The 19,130-nt window shown below is 37.1% G+C and overlaps 1 protein-coding gene across 7 annotated transcripts in view; it reads left to right on the top strand.

Annotated features, from left to right (window-relative positions):
* The window catches only part of UTRN (utrophin), a 546,437-nt gene that overhangs the window by 503,103 nt on the left and 24,204 nt on the right, over positions 1-19,130 (top strand). For 6 of the 7 annotated variants that reach the window (XM_070461578.1, XM_070461576.1, XM_070461577.1 and 3 more), the window contains 4 exons: positions 7,926-8,062; positions 14,291-14,329; positions 14,556-14,621; positions 16,368-16,433. In XM_070461578.1, the coding sequence (XP_070317679.1) occupies positions 7,926-8,062; positions 14,291-14,329; positions 14,556-14,621; positions 16,368-16,433 (308 nt within the window). The remainder of the gene's footprint in view (positions 1-7,925; positions 8,063-14,290; positions 14,330-14,555; positions 14,622-16,367; positions 16,434-19,130) is intronic. The other variant, XM_070461579.1, reaches the window with a different exon arrangement.

The following is a 19,130-nucleotide window of genomic DNA, read 5'->3' as shown; positions in this document are numbered from 1 at the left end:
CAAAAATGACAGTTTGAATGACAGTCCTTGTTTGAATATGTGAGTTCTTACATAATTGTTACAAATCAATCCAGGAGGATTTGGGGGAGATGGTGGTAGCAATGACTTCAGAGTTTTTCAGTCTATTTGTCTTTGCCATTTTCTCCCCATTAGTAAAGTAGTTATGTAAAAAGATACACAGCAGATAGACAGCAATACCAAACCTCTGGATAATATTTACAACAAAATTAGGTAGTGAGATATCCCCCAAATAAATTTAGGTGGTAATAAGCCATGCCAGTCACAAAACTTGCAAGATATTGTTGGGGAGGAAAAAAAAAATTTACCTCTTCCTTTTCTAGATTCTTCTGGCTGGTCTAATAATTAACATGAGATAGATTAACAGGAGAAAATCTAATGTTAATTTTGTGCATACGAGAAACTCAAAGAAGTGACCAGAGCCGGTAGCTTCTGTACCTTTAAGACAAGCAAACACCAGCAAAATAACTTTGTGAAGAACTGATAATGCCAAGAAATTTAGGCTTGGGTACCAATTAGTGACGCATCTAAGCAGATGGTTTACACAGCTTTCTCGGCCTTGAAGTCCCTCTTTCCATTGATGAGGATGTCTCTGTCCCTCCTGTTGCAGGGAGACTACCTTTTACATGGCAGGTGATTTCCTGCTTTCAGGGGGACAAAGAGGAGGGTCAGAGTGTTCTAGCACTGGCTATTTTCTTTTTTTTTTTTTCCATTTATTTTTATTAGCTGGAGGCTAATTACTTTACAGTATTGTAGTGGTTTTTGTCATACATTGACATGAATCAGACATGGATTTACATGTATTCCTCATCCCGATCCCCCCTCCCACCTCCCTCTCCACCCGATCCCTCTGGGTCTTCCCAGTGCACCAGGCCCGAGCACTTGTCTCATGCATCCAGCCTGGGCTGGTGATCTGTTTCACCCTAGATAATATACATGTTTCGATGCTGTTCTCTCGAAACATCCCACCCTCGCCTTCTCCCACAGAGTCCAAAATTCTGTTCTGTACATCTGTGCCTCTTTTTCTGTTTTGCATATAGGGTTATCATTACCATCTTTCTAAATTCCATATATATGCATTTAGTATACTGTAATGGTCTTTATCTTTCTGGCTTACTTCACTCTGTATGATGGGCTCCAGTTTCATCCATTTCATTAGAACTGATTCAAATGAATTCTTTTTAATGGCTGAGTAATATTCTATGGTGTATATGTACCACAGCTTCCTCATCCATTCGTCTGCTGATGGGCATCTAGGTTGCTTCCATGTCCTGGCAATTATAAACAGTAGCACTGGCTGTTTTCAAGTAACTTTAACAACTGATTGGTGTGCCCTTTTGTCATATTTGGGGTGATAGAACTCAGGAAAAAATTAGAAATAAAAGAAAAATAATTTTGAAAGTTGAAACTAATTAATTTTAGTCTTAATAAACAGAACACATAAATACCATAAAAAAAATAGAAGGTGAATAAGAGGCTAACTTTAAAGCTCAAAGAAAAGTTAATAGAGACACAGAGGTAGAAAACAAAGATAAGGATACCAAGGGGAAAGCAGGGGTGGGGGGCGGTGGAGAGGGTTGAATTGTGAGATTGGGATTGACACATATATCCTGTTGATGCTGTGTATAAAACATAACTAGTGAGAATATACTGTATAGCAAAAAAAAACCCCCAAAAAAAACCTCTAAGAGAAGTGAAGAAAGCAACATAAAGGATCAAGAGAAAATGACAACTACTGAAGATAGTCATAAAAGAAAAGAAAAAGTGGAAAATATGGACAAATATGAGTCCATGAAGAAGAAACCCAAGGTAAAGTAGAATAAGCACTAGTAATAAAAATGCCAGAAAATAAGGAAAACTAATCAATTCTACTTCCAAAAGTATTTTTTAGAGAAAAATCTTTCCATTTACCAAAAAAAAGAAAAAATGAATCTCTATACTGAAAGAGTATATTATGCCTGAGGTCTCCAACACTGTGGAATATCCTGGTAAAATTACTGGTCTTTGAAGTAAAACGAAGTGTTTTGGTCATTTAAACAAAAGGAAAAACTGAACTATAAAAGAAAGAAAATTAAATAACCGTCATACTTTTCAATACCAATGCTTTATATACATGAAAATGGAGGAACATACTTAAGAAACTCAAGGGAAAAATATATGAGCCAAGGATTTTATATCTAGAGAAACCAACTTTCTAGTAACTAGCAAAGAACACAGGACATGTGTCATCAACATGTAAGAACTCAGGTAATATTGGTCCTATGAACGCTTCTTGGGGAATTTTTTAGAGATCAGACTTCGGATAACTAAAGTAACTAAAGAAATAACATCCTAGGGACTGATGGATTAACAGCATTAAATACATTGTTACAGATGGTAAAGAATCTGCCTGCAAAGCCTGAGACCTGGGTTTGATCCCTGGGTCAGGAAGATCCCCTGGAGAAGGGAATGGCTACCCACTCCAGTATTCTTGCCTGGAGAATTCCATGGACTGAGGAGCCTGACGGGCTGCAGTCCATGGGGTCATAAAGAATTGGACATGATTGAGTGACTAACGTATACACAGCTTAGTAGAACTTAAACAGGACAACCAGGAAGAGGCCCCTACAGGCCAAAGATGGGACAGTTTGAGCTTCAGTATTGGTAATATAGTTAACCCTTGATCAGCTCAGGGGTTCAGAGTTCCAACCCTCTGAACAGTGGAAAACCCATTACAGTGGGTCCTCTTTATTCATAGTTTGTGTAGTGCTATCCTGCATATTCAGTGAAAAAAATTGTATATGAGTGGACCCGTGTAGTTCAAACCCATGTTGTGCAAGAGTCAACTGTAATTGACCCTTTCATCAGTAGATGAAAATCATAAATATATTAATCTATGAGTTCATAATGATATTTTGAAACAATTTAAAAATTGGTCATCTTTGGAAGATGATACGAAACCAATCCGTTACAGAGCAAAGTGGTCAATAAAAGAGAAAATCAAACATGTAATTTGCTTTCTTGAACTGTACCACTGAGTAACTAAACAGATGGGGAGGATGTCTTTAATTTTTTAAACTAAAAATGAATGATGGAATATCACCATTTAAAGGTCCTCATTGGATGGATATAGGCATTTAGCATGAAAGGTACTGAAGTGAAGTGAAGTGAATTCACTCAGTCGTGTCTGACTCTTTGCGACCCTATGGACTGTAGCCTACCAGGCTCCTCAGTCCATGGAATTTTCAGGCAAGAGTACTGGAGTGGGTTGCCATTTCCTTCTCCAGGGTATCTTCCTGACCCAGGGATTGAACCCAGGTGTCCCGCATTGCAGGCAGGCGCTTTACTGTCTGAGCCACCAGGAAGCCCATGAGAGGTGCTAGGAGTACATGATAGAGATGACCAGGCATCATGTGTCTCCTATAATCCTATGAGACACCACCAATAATCTTGCCAGAAGTGCAAACCTGAGTCTCATGTATTCTCTGGATCCAGCTGCCAATTTCAAGGAACATGCTAAACTGCACCAAAAATGTGCAACCGGCAAAATCTAGACAATAGAAAAAACGCTCCAGTCGAATTGCCTGGGTTTCCAACAGATAAGTTGTAAGAAAATAGACAGTATGAAGAAGAACTCTGATAGATTATAAGTGACTTTAAATATATCATATTTTTTAAAATGAGCTAAACTAAACTATAGTATCTAAGGACAGACATTGGAGTGATAAAACTACTTTTAAAACACAAGGAAATTGTTGTCACAAAAATGAGGATGATGGTTTTATGGAGGTGGGGAGGGGTTGTAACTGGAACAAGTCTTCTGGAATATCCAACAAAGTTCAATTTCCTGACTTGATGGCATTTACCATATAATTTATTTTATTAAACCATATGTCTATTGTATATAGTTTTATATGTGTGTTCTATTTTGCCATAAAAAGGAATAAAAATAACTCGAAACAGTACCAAACATTTTAAGACTGATTGTCTCTGGGTGACAGAAGAACTGGTAATTTTAATGTTTCTTTTTTCTCTTTCATGTGTATTTTTTTCTAATTGTACTTACACTGAACATTTCTGAGATATGCAATTTAAAATTAGAAAGTGACATTTCAATATAAATTTTGTAAAAATCAGCCACAGGGTATCTTGGTAGGACTTTATTTAAAGTAAAGGGGAAATTCAGAATATTATAATACTTTAATCAATGGCTGTGACTTCTTCTTCTTACAAAACTTAAAACTGTTTAGTTTTTCTTAGAGAGGTGACACAGTGCCAGTCTGGTGAACAGATGCAGGTTTGCAAGTTTTCCTGACCTTCTTGATCCGAATCCCTCTAAGCCTTAGTGTCACTTTCCTTTTGGGTCAAAAAAGCGGTGACGGTCTTATCACACTTGATAGTAAAAAGAAATTCAAGGAAAGCTGTTTGTAAGGTGAGACTTCTGTGCTAATACATCACCCTCATTACATCTACTGAGTTCTGCAAAATCTTGTGTTCTTTTTATTTCTTTGCTTAGAGCAATAAATGAAAACCTAGTCTTTCAGGAAATGCATGGATAAGTTAAAATGCTGGATAATTTGTGTAGTAATGAATGATCCTTTCAATTTCATCTTCACATCATATTATCAATAGCTGTTTGCTTAAAAAAGAACAACTCTCCATCTTAGCATGGAGACGGAGTTGAGTTTGATGATATTGATTATGGTAGGTGGCTGGTCCTCTGTTTGACCTTTTTACCAAACTGTTGCTCAAGCACCTTCAAACAGAGAAATATTAGGTACTATCATTAGACAGCAAATTAGACCACATATGTACAAATATATTTTAACCTTTTTTGGTGAGAAAATAGGCATAATTCATTTTCTTGGTTCTATCTCAACTAAGGAGTCACATTCCTGTGGGATGAATTACTTTTCACTTTTTCTTTTAATATTACACAAAGTTTATGGTGATAGCAAATTTAGTGCCCTTAGATTACGAGGGCACTTTCTGCTCATTAGCAGTCTCTATATGAGAATGCACTCATCTTTTTCTAGAAATAAAACTTGAGCATTATCAGAAACCCCTTCTATAACTTTTTTGGGAGGCAGGTAGTTGTTTTTTGTTTGTTTTTTGGTGGGAGAGAGAAGGGTTTTTATTGCTTGGCTGGTTTTGCTTTCTTCTTCCATATCGTGAATGTCTTTACCTAAAGAATGTGTGATGTGGAACGGGACTTGTACTTTTAGATGATATGTCATTTTTTTCCCCATCAAGAGTTCACGCTGAAACCCAAATAGAGATAAGCTGGAAGAACATTATGCTTAGTGAAAGAAGCCGGTCACAGAAAACCGTATATTATATGATTCCATTTATAAGAAATGTCCAGAATAGACACATCCATAGAAACAGAAAGTAGATTAGCAGTTGCCAGGGGCTGAGGGGAGGAGATGGGGGTGGTAGTGGGGACGGGAATGATTGCTAATGGGTACAGGCTTGCTTTCTCTTGGAGGTGATGATGCTATTCTAGAATTAGGTAGTGATGATGGTGGCACACCACCGTGAATATACCTAAGGGTCCTGTATTGTAGGCTGTCCTGGAGGAGGTGCCCTGCCTACCTGACCTTTCTCCCACCCGCCCACTCAGGGTTGCCCGAGTTAGAGACCTGGATGTGGCTTGAAAATCACTCATCCGAACAACATAAACTCTTTTATCGCCCGATAAAAATAGACCAAGTAAAAGCTGGAGGCCATTACTTCCTTATCTCCTTGTATATTAACAGTGTGTTAAGAGCAGACATAGAAATAAATTGGGTCATAAATGCTTATTCTTGCATGGGGCCTTTTTGTATTTCTATCGTGGAAAGCCTCTTCCTTTTTTTTTTTTTTTCTTTTTACCAAAACATTCAGGATAAACATATCTATAAACTTAATGATCTGCGGCTGTGATACCCATTGCTGAAAGTCCAAATGTCCTTTAAAGCAGTGATATATCCTTTTGGCTTTATTCTCAGGACCAGGCACTATGTCTCTAAATATTGCCTTCTTTATTCCCAGCTGTGATCTGCGCCTCTCCCCTGTTCTGCCTGGTTAGAGATAAATACCCCCAAACCAGCATCTCGTAGTCTTCCCTGTGTAGAGTGCCTTGGATTCTTTTCTTTCCTTTTTTCCCATTAGTAGCTTATTTTCTCCACTTTATATTTGGGAGGGTCTGTATCTATATAATGCAGTATTATGTAGTTTATTCTTTGTTATTCAGAAAAAGATTTGACATTGTGGGTCTGGTAGCAAGGTCCGGTGATAATGTGGGCTTTGCTTGCTATACATATTCTTTTAAATAAAGATGAAACTGATGTGTACGTAGCTTGGGCTGATTTATGTTTTCTCTCTGCTCTGCAAGGTTAGAGAATCAGGTAGTAGTCGTAGTTTAGTCGCTCAGTCGTATCCAACTCTTTGCGACCCCATGGAATGTAGCCCACCAGGCTCCTCTGTCCATGGGATTCTCCAGGCAAGAATACTGGAGTTGGGTTGCCATTACCTTTTCCATAGAGAATCAAAAGTTCCCTTAATTGTTTACTAGAGGAAAACATATTTAGGTGGCATGAGAGCAAATAGAAAGTAACAAAACCATGTAAGGATTGACTCAATTCAGTTGTTTCAAAAAATAATATTTTGTTAAGCTTCTATTTTCAAAACAAGTTTGTATGAATCCAGGGCATGCTTATCAGGAGGGAAAAGACAGACTGAGGAGGGTGCAAAGGCTGGAGGGAGCAGGTGGCAGGTAGGTGAATCTGTTGAGCATTCAGTTTGTTAATGTAGAAAAGTTCTCTGGTTTTGTTTTGTAACAAATGAGGTCTGTCTAGTTGTAGAAGAGATAGTCGACTAGGAGTCAGCTGATCAAGGTTCCTGTTCATTTCTGAGCAGATCAGTATTTTTGAATATATTTTCAGAAGGTCCAAAGTTGATGTCTGTTTAACATATTCTAAATAAAAAGTAGAATCAATGATAAGAGAGTAGAAAACTGGGGCTCAGAGAACAGTTTATGAAATGAGATGAATGGATGGGGGTTGATTTCAGCCACCTCACCCTAAATGATTATATTAACTAATCATATTGAAATGCTTTTCTAAAAAGTCACAATTAGTAATTTAGTCCATGTCAAATGCATGCTCTGTGTGTGTACGTGTGTGCGTGCTCCAGTCACTTGGTCATATCTGACGCTTTGCGACCCCATGGACTGGAGCCTGCCAGGCTCCTGTATCCATGAAATTTCCCAGGCAAGAATACTGGAGTGGGTTGGTGTTTCCTACTCCAGGGGATCTTCAGGGCCCAGGGATTGAACCCACATCTCCTGCATTGCTGGCAGATTCTTTACCACTGTACCACCTGGAAAGTCTCATGTCAAATTATTATACGTTTGTATGAATAGGAAAGAACAAAGAATCTGATAGTATTCCTTGCAGTACAGAGAACCAACGTGGCCCTGGTCTTTCTCTCTTGTGTACTGTTTTCTCTTTTTCTAGACTACAATTTGTGCTGGCTTCTGTGAATTATGAGGATGTGTGTGCCTCATTACTTAGCTGAAATCATATAATATCTAGAGTACATCATCATCAAGTGTTTAATAGCAAATTGCAGCTTTTTTAGTGACAGGAATCAATGAATAACATTGCCAAAATTGATTTTAACATATTGGGGAAATGATCTACTTATTGTTTATTCTCAACACATTATTAAAACTTATAAGCTAATTGCTGGATTGCTGGGAATATTTAATGATGAGTCTTGATAGCCATGTGTTCTCATGACCTTCTGTGCTATTCCAAAAATAAATAAAACTACTGAAAGTGTTGTCATTTAATTGTATCAATTTACATCTGCTCTAATTTGATTGTAGATAGTTTTCTCCTTCCATTTTAATAAGAAAAGTGTAATTTTTTTCAACTGCATAGACAACATCTGGGGAAGATGTACGGGACTTCACAAAGGTGCTGAAGAATAAGTTCAGATCGAAGAAATACTTTGCCAAACATCCTCGGCTTGGCTACCTGCCTGTCCAGACAGTTCTTGAAGGTGACAACTTAGAGACGTAAGTTTAATTTTACTATTAAACTTGTATCTGTATATGCTCTTATACCTGATACTTTTATATTAGTGACAAAAGATAAATCTGATACCAAAAAAGAAGTTGCGTTTTGGTAAAATGTTTCATCTACAAAGAGGTAAAATAAACTTGGAATCAGTCTTTGCAACATGAATTTTGACTGTTTTTGTCAACACAGGTTTAATTTTGCATGTTTTCCTAAACTTTTGAACTATGTAATAATATGTCCACCTTTGCACTGGTCATCTCTTTTACTGTTAAAAATACTTAAAGCAAATTATTGTATTTATGCTCTTTCATTACTTTATTTTCCATTTTTCTCTCTTTGTGGGATTTTTGTTTTTTTACTATTTATATATTTTGCACTCATTTTACTTATTTTAATATGTTTATTAATAATGCTTAATTCTTTGCTTCAGATATATACCTATATGAAATCTCATCAAAAATCTCACATTGCGTTTCTAATTTCCTTTTTTCTTGAACATGGAAGTGAAATGAGATAGCTTTAAATAGAACCTGTAATAGAAAAAGTTTTCTTAAAAGTATATCATTTGAGTTTACAAACATAAATGAAACAAAGTTTCAGATTGCAAAATTACTTTGGGATTATAAAATGAAAGATAATAGTTTATAGCCTGAAATGAAAAGAAATTTTAAAATGAGCCAGAATAAATGCAAGAACAAAATTTAAATTACTAAGCAATTATATGTCAAGATCAAAATAAATATGATTTTAAATCTTTGAAGTACTTTTTTTTTGAAATATCAGCATAAATATGCCTGCCAAGGCAATTTTCTTGTGCTTGAATCTTGGGGAAAATTAAGTTTTATTGCTAATCATCACCAGAGTGCCTAGTCATAAAGAATAGTGGAGTTCTAGTTACAGAAATATTTCTTCTCAAGTAACTACAAAAGAGAAGCTCTGAAGGGTGGAGTTTTCTACATTATAAAGTAAAGAAAACTGAAGTAAGAACTATAAAAATGTGTTGACATTTAACCTTCAAAACTCATGGTTAATTTATTTGTGTATATGAGAGATAACCAGAGAACAGTAGCAGTCCAGTATATTATGACAGTCCATGTCTCAAAGATGTCAAAATAGAGGGATAGACTATTTAGTTCAATTTTTTTTTTTCCATATAAAACCCTTTGGACGAGGGGCTTTACTACATTTATATGCAATTTTTTTTTTTTAGTTTATTGAACTACTAAGAAATAAAAGGAAGACTACAGACAAAGTAAAGTGGGTATTTTTATCCCTCCATAGGTAATATTATGGATGTACATGAAGAAAGAAATACAACACGGCTATATATGTAGATAGGTCCAAAACTACCACATACTCATTTAAAGCATACCAAAAACTTCAAACTTTTTGATAACTTTGCTTGATATCAAATTCCATACAATTAAGATATATGCCTCCCAGTCATTTTTTTCCACAGTACATTTTAGAAGAAATTTTATTGAAACAACTTTATTTTAAGGCACACTATTGAAATGCTTGGGATTCCCTGCTAGATTGGCTGGTAAAGAATCCACCTGCAATGCAGGAGACCCCAGTTCAATTCCTGGTTCGGGAAGATCGACTGGAGAAGGGATAGGCTACCCACTCCAGTATACTTGGGCTTCTGTAGTGGCTCAGCTGATAAAGAAAGTGCCTGCAATACTTAAAATCTGTAAAGAAAGGTATATTTTGGATCCTGTCTTTGTTTTGCAGATAGATTATTTTCCCTTTCTTTCAAAAGGTATATAATAATACATTCTTATTTGTTTTAGTATCTAACATATAGTTTAACTATGCTGAATACCTAATAAAGTTTTGCTTATCTTGGTATCAGATCTAAATAACCTTTAGAGTAAGTGCCCTAAGCATAGAATTATCACACAGTGGTTTTATTTACAAGATAATTTGATAGGTTTGAAATAGTGATGTGCTTTTGATTCTTTGGATAAACCATTGGCATTTTATGTTCCAAATAGCTACATCCCTTGCATGAGTCATGCAGATAGATAGATCTTTTAAGTTGCTTTTAAGCAGTTTTGATAATTTGCCTTTCACTGTTAAAATAATGACTGACGTTAATAATTTTGAGTGATTCACTTAAAGGAAAAGAGAACAGAAAAGTGTGTGCCAAATAATTTTGTGCTGATTTTTGGCTGTAAATCTGAAGATGCTTCATTTCATCAAAGATGAATGTACCAGCATTTCAGTGAGAGGAAAATGAGAGAAAGAAAAGGAGTGTAAGATTAAATCAGATGTCATGAGATCCTTTTTTGAAAAAGATTTATGAGCTACTGGATACATTGGGCAGATTTTCTTCCTTTTTTAATCCTAGAACGTATTCTTAGAGTCGGTATAGTTCATTTTTCTACTGAGCCCTTTCTAGTACAGGGCCACTTAATCTTCTGGTGTAACAATTTATGTGAGTAGGCAGTAAAAATTTTGATTTCATTTATTCTATTTGTGGGAGGAGAACATTGGAGAAAAACCAGTGAAGTGGTAAATGTGTTGAAGTTATTTATGAAGCTGATTAGAATTTCCTTTTGCTTCTTTCTCTTTCATCCCTGCAAAATGTAATGTCTTATCCCCTATCCAGTAATTTTACATGCATGCATGGAGGGGATTTATGGGAAAATTAGTTATTATTAAAAGGAGGTAAACAAACCCATGGTTAGGTTTATTCAATTAATTTTATAACTATGCAAGATTTTTTTCACAATAAATAAATCAAAATAAATGAGTAGAGCTTGATGAAAGAGTTATTACCACTGAAAATAAACCTGAGAAACAAGCTCAAAGGGTGACAAAGTAATTTGAGAACTGAGTGAGATTTATTGGCTAAAAAGGTAGCTTAGTTTCCCTGAAAATTAAAAGGAATAAAATAGGCACGTCTCCCTGGTATTGGCTGGGCTTCCCTGGTGGCTCAATTGGTAATGAATTCGCCTGCAGTGCAGAAGACCCGGGTTGGATCCCTGGGTTGGGAAGATCCCTTGGAGAAGGAAATGGCAACCCACTCTGGTGTTCTTGCCTGGGAAATTCCGTGGACAGAGGAGCCTGGTGCGCTACAGTGCTTGGGGTCACAATAGTCGGACACGATTCAGCACTAAACCACCGCTACCACGTGTATTGGTTAAAGTGGAATAGATGAGTTTCTTGGTTTTTTAAGTTCGTACTGTAGCAAGAACCATCTCATAGTAAGTGGAATTATGGTTGTGGGAGCATTGGACTAGGACGAAGTGACAGTTCATCCCCAAACTGAAAGATCAGTAGGGCCCAAAACTCAGTGTTTGCTACCCCGGGGAGGAGAGGGAGAGTTTCCCGGCAAGGCAAACATTTTCAAAAGCCGAAAGACAACCCTGTTTTGGAAACTGAAATGGGAAGTTGAGAATTGTGATGAGAAATGAGAGTGAAAAGGGAAACAGGAAGCAGATCATGATCAGCCTTGTAAAGCAGGTGAAGATGTTTGTAGTCTGCAAGAGCAGGAGGGAAGGGGGCACTGAAGCTTTATCTGTTACAGCCTCTGGGACCCCTGCTATGGGACAGATGGACTTCAGAAGACAAACAGAGGGTCTGCCGAGAACTTAAGGCACTGGAAAGTCTCTAAATTCTTCAAAGAAAGTCTGGATTGCATTTCCTATAACATTAGGTATATTTAGTAGAGTCTCGTGTATTAGTGTGTGATTAGCCAAAAGACCCTGTTCAGACACCACTCTGGAACACAGTTGAGAGGCAGCATTATGAAGTCTGGGTTAACATAGAGATTGGTCTTTTCTTAACCCCCTTTAATCATGGATTCTAACAATTCAGGGAGAATATTGCCCAGTTTTCTTCTTCTGGAATTAAATGAAAAAGCTTATCAGTTAATATATTTTCTACAAATCAAAGTGCTTTGAAGTCAATAAAGCCTAAAGTTTTATTTATTTTTAATCATTTTCTTTTCTCAGAAATTTTCACAATATATAAAGAAGCTTTCTTTTAAGACACTCTTCAGTTCAGCTTTTTGCCTCTGCCATTCTTATCTTAGTTCAATGAATCACTATTGTACTAACTGAATTAACTTTATGGGAACCAGTCAAGCAGTTTCACAAAGCTTTTCTGAGTTCAATTAAGATTTAAATATACACACACACACACACACACACACACACACACACACACATGTATTTTTCTTACATTTAGAGCTCACAGCAAATGTTGTTGTATAGTTGAATTTTAGAAATGATCTCTGGGGCAGTTCCTGTGTTTTTTAGAGTGTTGAAAGTGTTAGTCTCTCAGTCATATCTGACTCTTTATGACCCCATGGACAATAATAGCCTGCCAGGCTTCTCTGTCCTTGGAATTCTCCAGGCAAGAATGCAAGGAACTTTCCCTTCTCCAGGAGATCTTCTTACCCAGGGATTGAACCCAGGTCTCCTGCATTGCAGGCAGATTCTTTACCATCTGAGCCACCAGGGAAAGTGTATAGAAAATCACTTATCTGACACTTAACATCTGTATTTCAGAGTTAATGAAAAGTAGTGATGTGAAAGACTTCCCTGGTGGCTTGGACAGGTAAAGCGTCTGCCTATAATGCGGGAGACCTGGGTTCAATCCCTGGGTGGGGGAGATCCTCTGGAGAAGGAAATGGCAATCCACTCCAGTACTCTTGCCTGGAAAATCCCATGGAAGGAGCCTGGTAGGCTACAGTCCATGGGGTTGCAAAAAGTCGGACACAACTGAGCAACTTCACTTCTAGTGATGTGAAAAAGCTATTGAATAATACTGTTTTGTTTCATTGTTTTGTCTATTTTATACATGGGTAATTAAGTCTATTTACAGTATAAATGTTCTGACAAACACAGATCAGATAAATGCCTTTTTTTGAAATAACTCCTAAGAATCTCAGTTTTCCACACCAGTAAGATGACTTTCCATCATCTTTAAATCTTTGCTTTGCAGACATCGACTTTTGCTTCTCAGTGGGAGGTAATGAGATCATTAACTTTTTCTTAAGTAGGTATCTATAATAGAAATAGGAGAATCAAGTAGATCTAGAATAATTTAAATTTTTCTTCTTCTTTGTTTCAACCAGCATTAGTTTTTGCAGGAGACTTTATTTAATTAGACAAGTAATTTTCTTTAGGCTTGTAAATTTCCACATTCATCAGTATTCTCCCACACCTCCCCACACCCCCAATAAAAAAGGGTTAGGGTTTGAACTAACTTTTTATTAGGATCATTTGTTTTCAAACATTATTTCTTACAGACTTGGGATTTTCTAGGCAGTGCTGTGAGATTGGAGTGTATCTCCAGGGCTAGGAATGATATTGAATAATTAAGTTCCAGTCTCAAGCTCTGATTCTAGTAGACACTGTTCCTTTTATCAGTTTCTTAGATAGAATTTCTGGATAAAATTTTGTTTGATAAAAGTGTATCATGATCTAGCAACATTGCTTTCAGTTTTATGGATAATCGAGAATTTTGGCCAGGTGTAGAGGAGAGCATCTAGGCTGTATCTTTTTTCAGTGTATCTGTGAGGTTGAGATACTCTGTGTACACCTTTATTTGGATTTTATTTAAAATTGGGCAAAGGGGACTCCCCTGGCAATTCAGTGGTTAAGACTTCGAGTGTCCAATGCAAGTGGCGCAGGTTCCATTCTTAGTCAGGGAACTAAGATCCCACATGCCATGTGCTGCGGCCAGGAAAATATGTTTTTGAAAGATAATAAATAAAATTGAGCAAAGATTCAGAACATTCCCATTTTATTGCAACTCTGCCATTAATATATAATGTAGTCCTTGGTATTTAACTTTTTTTTCTGATCAAGTTTCTTCTGCAGGAAAAACAAAAATATGATTGCACCTCTGTCCAGTACATTATGAAACATTACTTTTTAAATTATCCCATAATTTTGAGCTATTTTAGAGCATTCTCTTTCTTTTTCCAATCAGACTATTTAAATGTGTTTGCTGTCTATAACAAATATCCTATAATATCTGTGAAAAGGCCCCTGCAGGCACTTGAATACATAGCATCTTTTCTAGAATAAACAGTCATTTCTGTTTGTTTTGACTTCTTTCATGGTGGACCTCAGGGCTTCCAAATGCAGGCGTGGAAGATGATTGAGACTGTACCCTACCCCCCACCCTCCGACTGACCACTTTTGTCCTAAATTGCTCTAAAGTGTTTGTTCTATGACTTTTGTCTCCCTCTGCCCTCTTTGCAGTCCTATCACACTCATCAGTATGTGGCCGGAGCAGTATGAGTGAGTATCCACAGCTCCGTATGCGCAAGACGGATGTTCTGATCAGTTTTACTAGCATGGGGTGATTACTGAACTCTTATCCTAAAATAATAGTTCTGCCTCCTGGGTAACAATCCTAGTGGTTTGTTTGCATGTCAAATTCATTATTTAACTAAGCTAACATTCCTAATAGTAACATCTGTCGATATTTGGGCATAAAACTGTTTCTTTGCTTTCTCTCTTCTAGCCCTTCGCAGTCTCCTCAGCTGTTTCATGATGATACCCATTCAAGAATAGAACAGTATGCTACACGGTAAGAAACTTTGCTGGGATCCCTCCACCGTACTGCCACCCAGAATGTATCTCCTTCTGTATTAATCTTATATCATTCACATGCCTTGATTTAAGAGATGTAGTTTTGCAGGAGTGGTGATTCTATTATATTTGAAATCTGGGCTTTCATCTTTCTACACTGTAATTTGCACTTTACCAAACACTTGCAATATATTCTACTGAGTGAATCTCCATGGGATGTGATTAGTGAGCTCATGAGAATGCAAACACTGTACAAACAGGATTTAGATAATGTAACCCAGTTTCAATGAATGAAACTATTGAAAGTGTTCTCAGGAGATGGTGTACATATGAATTACAATATGTAATTAAATGTATGCTAATACTTTACCATAAAGGTTTATTTTGGAGTTCCCAAGCAATATAAAAGTATAAGCTGGTCTTATTGGGTTGTACAAACTTTTAACAAATATGTACTAGGCATTGACAGTGCTAGTAACTGGCTGTGCTTTAAAAGGTTATAGTTCAACCTACGGTTGCTGAGGGGAAGGATGATGGGATGGGACAGTCAGAGAGTTTAGGATAAACATGTACACACTACTGTGTTTAAAATGGATAACCAACAAGGACCTCCTGTATAGCACAGGGAGCTCGACTCAATGTTACGTGGCAGCCAGGATGGGAGGAGGGTTTGGAGGAGGGTGGATACATGTATATGTATGTCTGAGTCCCTTTGCTGACCACCTGAAGCTATCACAATATTGTTAATCAGCTACACTTCAAAATAAAATGAAAAGTTTTTTTAAGAAGGTGTGACAAATCTTAAGGACAAATATAACACCTGAAAAAAAATAAATAAAAGGCTATAGTTTAAGCAACATAATAAAAACAGTCACATTTGAGCTGAGTCTAGGCCAAGTAGAAATTTCAGGGAAAAGTGTAAAAACATGCTTAAAAGCATTGAGCTCAGAAAGAATACACTTTATTCAAAGAATGGCAAGTAGAGAAAGGGGCAAGGACAAGACAGAGTGAAGGGATGGAAGCTGAAGTCCAGTAATGTGGGGCCCACTTGCTAAGGATGGGCTTCCCTGATAGCTCAGGTGGTAAAGAATCCGCCTGCAATGCAGGAGACCCTGGTTCGATTCCTGGGTCATGAAGATCCATTGGAGAAGGGATAGGCTACCCACTCCAGTATTCCTGAGCTTCCCTTGTGACTCAGCTCATAAAGAGTCTGCCTGCTTATGCAGAAGACCTGGGTACAATACCTGGGTTGGGAAGATCCCCTGGAGAAGGGAAAGGCTACCCACTCCAGTGTTCTGGCCTGGAGAATCCCAAGGACTGTGTCATCCATGCGGTTGCAAAGAGTTGGACACGACTGAACGACTTTCACTTTCTAAGGAGTAAGATTCTGTCCTTTGGTAAAGAGGAGTTAAGGAGAATCTTTAAAGATGAGAGGGAGAGGGACATAATCAGATGTGTGAGAGAGTGAAGACTGACTCAAGAGTCTGAGAGATCAACTAGAAAACGAGGTCCACTAGGAAACTACATAACATGATGTAAAATAAAAGTCTTTAGGCCTGAAGGCGGTGGTGATAGAAATAGAACTCAACATTAGATCTTGTTCTCATTTCAACATCTTGTTAGGGAATTTGAGCTGTTCTGGATTTTGTGGGAATTAGGACAGTTTAAGAAACACTGAGGCTCTAACCAATCAACTATACCCTATGTGGCCACATTCTCTAACCTCTTCATTTTCGTTTTTCAGACTGGCCCAAATGGAAAGGACTAATGGATCTTTCCTCACTGATAGCAGCTCTACCACAGGAAGTGTGTAAGTAAATCATGAAATTAATGCTGCCTTGGAAAGCTGGTTCTTATATTATGGCTGTCGGAAGTAATCTTCATTGACTGTGGCTCTGAATTTTGATCCAAATCAAAATTGATAAGTGTGGTTATAAAAATGTCTATATAGATTTTATGGTCTGAAGCCATGATAGTATAAATTGGATATGTTTATTTATTTAGTTTCATATAAGTTACTGAAAATCCTATATTTGGCTACTCGCCTGCCCTAGGAAAATCATATTATTTATTTATAAATACAGGTATAGATACTCATTCCATTTATCTGATATTTCTTGTTAATTTAACAGATGTAATTCTATAGAATATGTGCCATTCTGTAAAATTCTTTTCCTTCTGCACGCTCATATTTTCTCCATAATCTCTGCCACTTAATAGTTATGACCTACACAGGCTTGGACGTCTACTCTTTACCCTTCACTGGAAAGTGTTAACTCCTCTGCCAATAATTTGATTTTATTAGCAACTAGGAAAAGCCTCATTAACTTTAGAATGCTTTTTAGAAACCTTTCTTGGCAGATATTTTCTCTCTGATTATTCCACTGTCATGTGCCATCTTGCTTTTATAGCTTTTCCCACCCTCCACCACCTTGGAATTAACATTTTCAATTCTGAATGGTGTCTGTGATTTCAGCAGTGTCGAGTTCAGTTGACTCACCCAGTCATTGTGGTTTGGATCTGGTGGGAAGCTCTAAGGTTGCCAGGAAAGTTGTCAAACTTGGCTCTTAGGTATTTTATACTAAATAAGATTATAGAGACAGCCAAGTTGAAATACCTAAGATACTCTAACATGAAATGTCTCCTGGTCAATATTTTAAAAAAATTGTTTTACTATCATTAAGCTTATAAATAAAAGTTCTCAGGAGATTTTTCAATTTTCAATTTCAAAAAATAGCAAGTTAGTACTTTATAACAATACAGTAGTGACTTATACATTATTATTAATGTACTGTGTGTTTGGAACAATTCCTAAACCAAGGTAATAGCATATTCATAGTGCTTGTTTCATATTTAAACTCTTAGTATGTATTTCTTATAAAGCAGTTAAGTATCTTGAATATCCTAAATCAACATATTTTCCATCAAGGTTGAGAAATAGCTAAAGAATTAAACAAAATTTAAAAATACTAATTAAAACCAAACTTAAATTCTTTAAATGTGTTTTTCACACCTTGTGATCCAAGTAAAGGCAATAATCAAATTTAGTATTTCCTATTTTCAAAATAGAATAGACCCTATTGATTTTTCAGTTTAGCACTAATGTCTGAGAAATGACAATATAATCATATGACTAACAGCTGAATACATTTTAATATACTGTCAAGAGATATATTAACTCATTCTTCCATCCAAAAAATTACTTATTGCACGCCTACCTTGCAGTGGTGTTCTGGAGGCAGTTGTAAGAGCTGGTTGTTAAATTTTTAAGATGTTTGTAAGCTGCTTGTTAAACAAACACATGATTAAAATTCATTTGTATATACTTATGGACTGTTTCCCACCAGGCTTCTCTGTCCATGTAATTCTCCAGGCAAGAATACTGGAGTGAAGTGCCATGCCCTCCTCCAGGGGATCTTCCCGACCCAAGAATTGAACCCGTGTCTCTTACATCTCCTGCATTGGCTAGCGGGTTCTTTACCACTAGTGCCACCTGGGAAGCCCATGTATATACTTCCAAACCAACAGATTAGATTAAAATAATAACAAAAGTAATACTCAGAACTCATTACATCTTAGCTATTTTACCTCATTTTACTCTTACCTATGCTCTTGGGGTGTCAGGGGCTGTGCAGCTATGTATCTTTTTTCAGCTCTATATTCAGTGAAGTCATTAGCTTAAGTTGGCCATAAAGAAAGTATTTAAACCATAAAAATTAAAAATGCTACAAAGCAGAGCCTTTTTGTTTATTGATCTTGTAGAGAACCTGCTGGTGAACGCTCAGCAGCACACCCCTGACATGTGCTCAGTTCTGTAAAGGCCGATGCCGTCTTCAGGAATCTTACGGGCTAGCGGGGAGATGGATAAGTGGTCCCACAGAGGAGGAACGTGGTGAGGGCATTTAAAGTAGACAGAATAATGGGGCCCGAAGAAGCCCACATCCTAATCCCTGAAACCTATGGCTGTGACTTTACATGGCAAGAGGGACTTTGCACAAGTGACTAAATTAAGGATTTTGAGATGGGGAGGTTAACCTGGGTTATCTGGGTGGGCCCAGTGTAGCCACAAGGGTCTTCGTAAGACGGAGGAGAGTCAGAGTTTGGGAGAGGGGAGGTAACCACGGGAGCAGAGGTGAGAATCAGAGACTTCAGAGGTGCTGCACTGCTGGCTTTGAAAGTGAAGGAGTATGATGGCCTTGGGGTACTGGAAAGGCAAGAAGCAAATTTTCCCTTTTGTGGAAGATTAGATGAATAGTGTTAAGAATGTATAAACCTCTGAAGAGAAATTGTTGTCTAGTTACTGATACATTAATATTTTTAATGAATATTTTAATAAGTCTTACTTTGATAAAGCCAATCTGTAAGTCCTTTGCTCTTCCACACTTTAAACTACTGAGTATTTTGGGGATCTTTTCCTGTGAACATGTAGGGATCATTCAAGTGAGAACATTAGCAAGGACTCAACCTTTGAAGTCCTACTTTGGACCTAAAGTCTGGTGGTTTGACA

This window comes from Odocoileus virginianus, chromosome 34 (genome assembly GCF_023699985.2).
Source record: "Odocoileus virginianus isolate 20LAN1187 ecotype Illinois chromosome 34, Ovbor_1.2, whole genome shotgun sequence".
NCBI classification, from domain to species: domain Eukaryota; kingdom Metazoa; phylum Chordata; class Mammalia; order Artiodactyla; family Cervidae; genus Odocoileus; species Odocoileus virginianus.
Note: the sequence above shows the minus strand (reverse complement) of the source record. Positions and strands in the feature narration are given on the sequence as shown.